Genomic DNA, 10,534 nt, shown 5'->3' on the forward strand with positions numbered 1-10,534 from the left:
ATATATGTTAAAAATGTGTTGAGGTTCTTTCAAATTTAGAGGAAGAGATCTCTATGTTGGAATTGGAAGGACATAAGCTTGTCCTCACTCAAATTCTTATGGATAATGAAGAAGAAAGCAAAGATAACTAACTTGCTCTTCACAGTGAGAAGATGGCACTTACATTTGGACTAATAAATATAAGCTTGCCATCCATTTATCAAGTTGGTTTTTAATAATATTTTGCACAATGGCTAACAATACATTCTCATGTAGAGGGATAGTTTGATCTATACATTGAGAATGTCATGACGGAGAAGAGAGCTACAAACCAATTTGAGGGGAATGTGGCAGAGGAAGAGGTTGAGCTTCCTCTCATCACTTGTATTGCTGATCCAATTCTATTGTTCATATAAGTTGTTTCAATATTTGAAACACTTCAAAACAAAAAAAAAACAAAAAATTCACATATCAAATTAAGAATGCAACACTTCTGATTTTCGCCTTGGGTCATGCTAGAGAGAATACGCATTTATTTCAAATATGTGACACCTCAATAATAAAATGGGTTCTTCTAAAAAATCAAACTATCTCTATTCAAATAAGAAATTTACACCAGTTAAATGTGTGATTCAATTTACAATTTGACAATATAATGTTTGAACAAAATTCCGCACATGGAATATTCACGGGTTGATTCCTCGATCTTCCTTCTCTCTCTTCCTCAATCCATGTGAAATAAATAGGAGTAAATAGACCACACCCTCTTCTACATGAATCACTCATGGCTTGGTGATTTGTATGCTTATGACAAGGGCATCATTGTAGGGCAGATCAAGCCCAATCAAATCTTTCTTCTAAAAGACGATCACGGGATCGTCTTCAATTGTTGGGAACCCAGTTAAGACTTGGGAGATAACAATGGCCTGTTTAATCTTCCTTTTCTTTTCCTTGCTAGTCAGCCCAGATTCCTCGAAGTCAGCCAGGATCATATTAATCTTTATGACTTTTTATGAAGGCTTCTTAGCGACATCGCGATCCTTAATCTGGTATATGACCCCCTTCACCACGAACTCCGTGCAATAGCCTTCTCTTACGAGCTCTTCAAGGTGCATCTTCCAAGATCGGCAGTTGGCTATGTCATGCCTATGTGTTCCATAGAAGGTGCAGTACTTATTGGTACTTTTCTTTTTATCAAGATCTCCCTTCAAAGGAGTGGTCTCCTCAATCAAGGTTTATCCTTCAATTGGGCCAAGATTTGATGTATCGGGATAGTGAACTTCGTATAGCATTCATCTGCTGGTACACCACCTTGGGATGATGCCTTACACTTTTCTCCATAGTTAGTACAATTGGGCTTATCACCTCTCTAACCTGCCTTCTTGGGTGATTGGTTGGCTTGCTTAGTACACTTCTTTGTGGCGATTCGATCTTCATCCAAGAGCACACAACATTTCGCGATCACAAAGACCTCTGCTAGAGTTTGGCTGGGAGCGATAGTCAGCTCACGATACAAGTCATGCTCAGTCGGTAGACCCTTCTTAAAGGTAGAGGATGCATTCCGCTCATCAGATCTCACAATGTTGGCTTTCTCCGCCATGAATCTTTTGACGTAGTCTCAGAGGAACTCATTATGCTTCTTGCGTAGGTTGAACAAGTGGTCGGCTTGTTTCTGTTGAGAACCTAGGTTGGACACTCACAAAAACACGTAAACACACGTTTGCTGAATACTCAAATGCTAGGAGAATATCTATTATTGAATCAAAAAGCAACTATGGCAATAAATAGCCTTACAAAGGAATAACTGAAAGTTGGAAATATGTAACCCATGTTTTACAATCTAACAAGGTGGTACATGATTAAATCAGAATCAAAACAAATAACTTTTTCCTAAAGAATAGGACTTATCAACAACAGCTGAAACAACCCTACAATCTAGGACAACTAACCCTTAAGGCTAGGAAATCTTTAACAACTTCAACATCCTCCCTTAAACTGAAAGCTGTCAGCAATCAGTTTATATCCATGAGCAGATACACACCCAATAACTCCCCCAAATTCTAAAACATGTCCACCTTCAAAGGCTTGGTCATGATGTCTACCACCTGCTCCCGTGAAGAACATTGGACCAATTCCATAACTGCATCCTTGGTAAGCTTTCGAAGAAAATGGAACCGAACATCTATGTGTTTGCTACACCCATGCATCACTGGATTCTTTGAGAGCTTAATAGTAGAACTATTATCACAATAGATTGTCGTGGATGTATGAGGTTCATGATTGAGCTGCTGCAAGATCCTAACCAAACTGCTTGACATGCACTCGATGCTGCAGCTATAAACTCAGCTTCAGTTGTAGACAAAGTGACCACATGTTGTTTCTTTGAGGACCATGAACTGCGCCTGAACTCGGCATAAAAGCGTACCCGAAGTACTCTTCCTATCATCTTGATCTCCAGCATAATCACTGTCAGTGTACCCAGTGAGTTCTTTTTTTCCTCCCTTCCTATAGAACAACCCAAAACTCACCGTGTCCTTCAAGTATCTCAACACTCTTTTTGTAGCGTTAAGATGCAGCTGAGTAGGTCGTTCCATGAACCCGCTAATCAAACTGATAACATACATCATATCTGGTCGCGTTGCAGTTAAGTACATAAGGCTGCCCACAATTCGTTTGTACATGGTGTTATCAATTGCCACTCATTCTTCATCTTTCATCATTTTGAACCCAGGAACAATAGGATTATGGACTGCATTACATTGGTTCATATTAAACCCCTCCAGCACTTCTTGAGCATATTTCCGTTGAAAAACATAAATGTCTTCCGACCTTTGAAGCACTTCTAAGCCAAGAAAGTAACTCATTTTCCCAAGATCAGTCATATCAAACTCAGTCATCATAGAATGCTTGAATTTTCTAAACATAGACTCATCATTCCCAGTGAATATAAGATCATCAACATAAAGGCAGACAATTAAAATTTTACCTCCATCCATTCTTCTGACAAATAAGGTGTGTTCATGTGGACACTTCTCGAATCCTTCCTTCATGAAATATGAATCAATGTGACTGTACCAGGCTCGAGGAGCCTGTTTTAGACCGTATACAGCTTTTTTAAGCTTATATACCTTGTGCTCGTGCCCTTTTTGTTCATAGCCTGGAGGTTGTGCCACGAACACCTCTTCATTTAATTCACCATGTAGAAAAGCCGACTTGACATCTAACTGATAAACAGTCCAGCCATTCCTTGCTGCAAGTGAAAGAATGACACGAACTGTATCCAAACAAGGCATAGGTGCAAAAACCTCTTCATAATCTACTCCATATCACTGGATATACCCTTTTGCAACGAAACGAGCCTTATACTTATCCACTTCACCTTTCTCGTTGAGCTTTGTTTTGTAAATCTATTTGACCCCAATTATTTTTCCTTTTGGTGGCATCTCTATCAACTCCCATGTGTTATTTCTTTCTATCGCCTCAATTTTTGCATCCATTGCCTTCTTCCATTTTTTCATTTTTTACAGCTTCATAAGTAATAGGATTAAACTCAGCAAATAAAACTATGTGAGCCATACCTTCCTCCTCAGAGAGACTATCTCCACTCACGGAGTCTCTCATCCAAGCCGGTGGTCTTCCAACACGTCCTTCTATGTCAGTCGTGTCTGTCTGATCATTATGATCATATTCCTCGCTTTCTAGTGTTGTTTCATCAGTCTCAGACTCTTCTGTATTGTTATCATTCCCTGAATTTGCTTCTTTATTCTTTTCCCACTCAAGATTAGCCATGATTGTTTCTTGGTGATTGTCACTCCAGTCCCAAGCTTTATCTTCTTCAAAAATAACATCACGACTTGTCACTATTTTCTTAGAAACTGGATCGAAAAGACGATAAACCTTGGATTCCTCACTGAGTCCTAGTAGGATGCACTTCATACTCTTGTCATCGAGTTTAATCCTCTTGCTGTTAGGAACATGCACGTGTGCTAAACACCCAAAAACCCTGAAATGCTCCACTAAAGGTTTGGAGCCACTCCAAGCTTCTTCTGGCGTCATGTTTCTCACTGTTAGAGTTGGGCTTCTGTTGAGTGCATGGATGGTCCAATTGACTGCTTCTGGCTAGAAAGTTCGTGGGATGTTCTTCTCTGTAAGCAAGCTTCGAACCATGTTCATAATAGTTCAATTCTTCCTTTCCGCGACGTCATTCTGTTGGGGAGAGTAGGTAGCTGTCAACTGCCTTTGAATTCCATTCATGTTGCAAAAAGTTGTGAACTCCAGTGAAATGAATTCACCCCCACAATCTGTACGCAGATTCCTTATGCTTAAACTAGTTTCCTTTTCAACCCTAGCTTTGAAACTTTTGAAAATGTTAAAAGCTTATGACTTCTCAACCAAGTAATACACCCATGTTTTCCTACTATAATCATCAATAAAAGAAATGAGATACCTTTTCTTACTGTTGGAGATCGGATTAATAGGCCCACATATGTCTGCATGCACAAGTTGAAGAATCTGATAAGCTCTCCACGTGCTCTTCTTTGGAAATGGATCTCGTTGTTGCTTTCCCACCAAACACCCTTCATAAACTTTCATGTGTGCTTGGAATTCTGGTAAGCCCTTCACCATTTTCTTTTGTTGAAGGATTTTTAGACCATTCCAGCTCAAATGTCCGTACCTGAGATGCCATAGGTGAGATTGATCATCCGTAATAATGTTGAAACACTTATGTCCAGTTTGCTGTCATTGTGGTCTCCCAGATCAGTCATCTCTCTGGATGATAAATTTTGCACTTGCCATGTTTGATAAGGAAAACAAGGTCCTTCTCTTGTAATTGTCCAATACTTAGTAAGTTATTCAGTAGATCTGGAGCATAGAATACTCCAGTAATGACCTGCATGATTCCATTGACCTCCATACGAACATTTCCCTTTCCTAGTACGGCCAAGCTTGAATTGTTCCCTAGCTTTACGGATTTCCTGAAGGTATCATCAAAATCTATGAACATCTCCTTCTTGCCACACATATGATTGCTGCATCCTGAGTCCAGGAACCATAATTCTTCTCTGTCATCCTCCTTGATATCCACATAAGCCATCAACAGCATTTCTTCACTGGTTTCTGCGTAGAAACCTTTTGAATCCTTCTCTTTTTTAGGACATTCCCACTAAAAATGCCCAAGTTCATGACAATTTTAACATTCGAGAATGGATTTGTCAAATCCATTTCTGCTCCTTCCTCGTCCTCTTCCTCTGAAACTGTTGAGTCCACCTCGCCCGCCTTGATACACCTCATGAGTGACCTTTAGAGCTTGCTCATCCATTGTGTGCCTCCCCATCCTTTGCTTGTGTACCAATAGGCTACTTTGCAGTTCATCGATAGACAAGATGTCAAGATCATTTGATTCTTCAATGAAGCATACCACCTAGTCATATTTAGCAGTCATGGATCTCAGAATCTTTTCGATGACCACTACATCTTCCATCTTTTCCTCATGAATCCGCATCTTGTTGGCTATGGTGAGAGTCCGTGCAAAATACTCATTCACTGATTCCCCTTCCTTCATATGTAGAATTTCAAACTCTTTGCGAAGAGCTTGTAACTGTGCACGTTTGACACGTGATGTGCCTTGGTACTTACTGCTTTAGGAGTTCCAGATGTCTTTTCCGGTATCTTTCTTCAATATCGTCTCCAGGATTACTCGATCAATGGCCTGGAACAAATAGTCAAATCCTTTAGCCTTTGATCAGCAATGGTCTTCTTCTTTTCATCTGTGAGATTTCTCTCATCTGCTTCTGCAAAAATCCCAGTCTCCACTAAGCTCCAATATTCTTTAGAGCGCAAGAAATTCTCCATAAGCATGCTCCAGTGATCGTAGTGTCCATCGAACCTTGGAATTGTAGGTTGCACAAAACTATTTTCAGTCGTCATGGCTTCGTTGAGAAACGATGAGACTAGCTTCACTCAGGCCCTGTGAGAGGGCTTTAATACCAGATGTTGAGAACCTAGGTTGGACACTCACAAAAACACGTAAACACACGTTTGTTGAATACTCAAATGCTAGGAGAATATCTATTATTGAATCAAAGAGCAACTGTGGCAATAAATAGCCTTACAAAGGAATAACTGAAAGTTGGAAATATGCAACCCACGTTTTACAATCTAACAACGTGGTACGTGATTAAATTAGAATCACAAATAACTTATTCCTAAAGAATAGGACTTATCAACAACAACTGAAACAACCCTACAATCTAGGACAACTAACCCTTAAGGCTAGGAAATCTTTAACAACTTCAACAGTTTCTTGATCATGTACTCCTTGGTGAAGATGAAAGACAGCTCCTTGAGGCAGCTGATCAACCCAGATGGAAGAGTATAGAACCAGTCTTGAGTTGCTTCTCACAAAGTCCTTGCAAATGCCTCACACATCAATGCATTATGGGCATGGTAGAGAATCATGACAATTTTGATGTGCTTCAAATGGCTCACGTGATCGGAATTCCCTTTGAAATGCGTAAAAGCATACGTTGAAAATCGTTCCTATGGAGTCGCATGCTCGATCTTAGCTGTGAATGGTAAGGAGTTCACTTGGTCCACCTCCTTGCATAGAGCATCTTCGAAATATCCTCAAATATTCAAGTCTAGAAGTCGGTCATTCTCGAGCATCTCGACATCTTTTGCTTGCATGACTTGCAATTCACGTCGATGTCTCCCATGGCGCAGGCATCGCTGGTCTACCTCCTCATTGTCTCTTTGAAGCAGATCTCCTAGACTGCCCTGCCTGCTCACGTATTGGTGGACTGATCTTGCAAGGGATCCTTTGCGACTTGTCGTCGTGAGTTGGCTCCTCCGAACCAAGCAGGTGGGCGTCTTTCTTCACTTATTTCACGAGGATGATCTCAAGGCTAATCTCCTTGGGATCCTAATCTAGCATGAATGCTTTCTTGCAGGCCCAGGCCCGCATGAACATAAGATCGTAGTCCCAACCTCTCACCATTGGTCCTTGGACTTAATCTCGATCGGAGGCTCAATCTACTTTGAGCGAGGCTCGCGGATGCTTGTGACATGCTTGAGCGTTGAACAGCATGTTCCTGTCTTCCTTCTTACATGTTTGTTCCTGCTCGACCTACTTGAAACACCTAGAACCGGATGCCGATGTGTTCTTCCATTCTTCTCTCTTCACCATTGGATCTAAGACCAAGGTTTCAGACCAAGTCAATTTGCCTGAGGAGCTGTTCAACCAAGTTGTTTTGGTCATCCACTCTTTGAGTCCATTGGTCGACTCTAAGACTGAGGTCTTCTTGACTGTGTGGATCATGAGAGAATTGTGTGGAGTCCAATTGCACACTGACTAGGGTTTCACTAGAGGTGTACATGGGAGCGTACGTAAAGGGGGAAAGCAAAATAGGGAATGAATGAAGTTGTTCCACAACGAAGCTCTAGTTGGCAGTGGTGCCAAATCGGTCATGAGTGATGACGTCAAGATGGACCAGGGCCCTGTCGTGATGGTGAGCATCAATGTGAGAGTCCGTTTTCTTAAATGTTGATTAAAAAAAATAAATGCTATTATATATTCTTAAGTAATTATCTTGGTAATAAGGAAATGTATATTTATAATTTATTTACGTTTATAATACCATTTCAATATTTACATATATATATATATATATTAACAATTAACTAGCTCTAAAGTGGATGTGTAATTTCGCTTTATTAAGTTACTTTTTCCTTGTCAACAACCTATGGCTTGGAATTAGCACGTGGAGGTTTTGCATGCATTCTTAGTAATAGAAGTTTGGTGAAGCAACACGTAGGAAGTCATCTTAAACTTGAGATGGCTAGACTAAATTCATTCTGTTGACACATGCACACACATGCCACCGATAGAGAAATTAACTTGCTGTAGCAATCAAGTGTTTACCTATTTGCATAACCAACGAAAATTGATTGTGCCAACAAATTTTATGGCATTACACCAAAGTTTTCAATTAAATTGCATAAAGCGTCAATTAAGACAATTGAATATATGAAATCAAAACAATTGAAGCAATCAATATGAAGCTTTAAACAAAATTGAATGGCAGCACTAATTCTTTTGGATTCAACCATCAGTTTAAAAGCAATAATAATAAAAACTATATTAATTGTCCCATTTAAATACTAGTGGAACGCTTCTACAACAGAAATTATAAAACCAATTACTCAAAACTGAAACTGTTACAGTCAAAATATAACAAAATGATTTCCACAAAAAATCTGGGTAATTAAATACAACATAAATAAGTAATGAAAATTAGAAAATATATATAGGCATATATGCACAAAATAGAATTTTCAAATTTAATTTCTCCATAAATGTAAAAAAATTTAATTCTCAATAAATTAAGGTTGGTTCAAAAAACTGCTGAATCAAACAACAATTGTTAAACTTTTTATTCGCATGTTATAACCTAGAAATTCAAACAACAATTAAACAAAAGGATGACATGCATATTTTTCAAGATTCTAAACAATGCAAAAGTAAGCGTTTCATGAAATAGATAAGATTTCAAGATACGTAATAATGTAACATAAATTAGTCTGTAGGTTTTTGTTTTCAAACACTAGCAGTAATTTCCCAAATGTTAGCAACAAAATTATAAAATATAAATGTACCAACAATATTTAAAGCAATTGAAATTGTATGGACAACATGAAAGCTTTAAACTATATCTACCCAAAATAAATTGTAATTTTCAATTTGAAAATCCAATATAAATGCAAAAGCTTCAGTCAAAGAGTTAAAAGATAGCAGTATGGGAAGAAAACAACTTTAACTTACAAAGGCTTTAGATTGTTATAAAAATTATAGTTTTCCTTTTCCGTAAAGCCAAATACAAAAACATTTATATTATAAATAACTTATAAACAAATTGGAAAGTTTTAAGGTACAATGAAATTTAAGAAAATAAAATAATAGGTAAGTCAAAGCAAAATAAATAATAAGTAAGAAGGTGAGTTTGGTACGATGAAGCACGTCAAAGACATTGTCCTAAAGCCTTTGTAGTCTCCCTACGTGCAGGTACTGACGGTCTACAAGACTCCAATATACGACTCCTTGTACAAAAACTCAAGAACCGCTATAAGCACTTTCATAGACAGATATAGATATCCAAGTTATAGAACCATTGCCAAAATAATAATATAAAGTAGAGAATATATATAATGGTAGAAAATAAGAGAATTAGTTTGTGGTGGTGATTGTGGTATGTGATATTCCGATGGTGTATTGTAGTTGTTACAAATGTGAAGGAGGAGTAGCATTTTATAGACATCAAATAACATGTAACCTTCCACCAACCAGAAAAGTTCACGAACCAAAAAATTAAGGCATTCAATATAGAAATAAAACCTGAATATTAAATATTTATAATTCGTCCCAGATTGGGTTGTTGTGGTGGCCCGACTTCTAGTTCGTGTCCTTCCAACCACGGTTATTTAGAAGGCTTCGGTTGAGGGATGAATATGAGGAAACAGATTCCTTTGATTCAAGAACATGCGTTGAGTATAACTCGTGCTCTCAATGAAAGCACCAAAATGTTTGAGTAAAATTCCGCACGGGGAATATTCGCGAGTTGATTCCTCGATCTTTGATATTCCTTCTCTCTCTCCCTCAATCCCTGTGAAATAAATATGAGTAAATAGACCACACCCAATGGGTGTTAGCTAAAGGCTCTTCGATGCCTAAGTTAGTTCAATTGGTTTTTGATAAAGATACCACAATAGCTAAAATGGATGGAGTTTTCTCTCACAAGGAGAGCCGGGTGTGTGGTGCTGCTTAGCCATGTGAGGAGAGAGAGTGAGAAGGGCAGCAAGAGAGAGAGTGAGAGTGAGTGAGGAATTTATGTAGGGTTTTTTGGGTGAGAAAAAGTTACCTTGAATGTCTTGTGTAATCATGTATTTATAGTCTCCTTGTATGCTAGGGTTTGAAGAATAATTCTTACTTGGTTATGATTATTCTTACCCATAAATAGGATATTAGAATTAATCTAAGAGATTTGATGGAAATCTCATCCCTAATTTGGGGAGATATTTTCATCTTAAATCAAAGATAATTTTCCTAATTAAATATGATTTAATTAGAGTAATCAGTTGACCTAAGGAATATTCATTTTCTATGTGTCACCCATCTATTGGCTACCGAAATATGTATTCCCACAATAAGTACGCTAGTACGCCCAATTTGTACCTTAGATGCAAAGAAGGGAAGTTCAGTCACCTACAACATGATGCACCTTGTTAGATATTTATATATCCACTTCACAAGATGGTATATAAAATATTGCTCCTTATAATTTTCCTTTATTTAGAGTAACCCATCACATGTTTCTTACGTCATGAGGCATATGTACATATGATTATTGCCACTCTTTGAAGTAGGCTTGAAGGTAAATCATGTGAAAATAGATAATATCGAGGCAAACTGATATATTATTGCACGCCTTTTAGCTTCACCTTGTTTGTTTCTAGGAAAAGAAAAAACAAAAGAATATTATTGCATGTGAGATTGTGGTTC

General features: G+C 38.1%; 1 protein-coding gene across 1 annotated transcript; it reads right to left on the reverse strand.

Moving 5' to 3' along the window:
* Positions 1 to 5,401: 5,401 nt before the first annotated feature.
* LOC103328157 (uncharacterized) lies at positions 5,402 to 5,907 on the reverse strand. The gene is made up of 2 exons (XM_089049343.1): positions 5,678 to 5,907; positions 5,402 to 5,615 (listed from the first exon to the last, which is right to left on the reverse strand). The coding sequence occupies exons 1-2, from the start codon at positions 5,905 to 5,907 to the stop codon at positions 5,402 to 5,404; spliced, it is 444 nt and encodes a 147-aa protein (XP_088905469.1).
* Positions 5,908 to 10,534: the final 4,627 nt, after the last annotated feature.

This window comes from Prunus mume, linkage group LG1 (genome assembly GCF_029339155.1).
Source record: "Prunus mume cultivar Tortuosa linkage group LG1, ASM2933915v1, whole genome shotgun sequence".
Lineage (NCBI taxonomy): Eukaryota > Viridiplantae > Streptophyta > Magnoliopsida > Rosales > Rosaceae > Prunus > Prunus mume.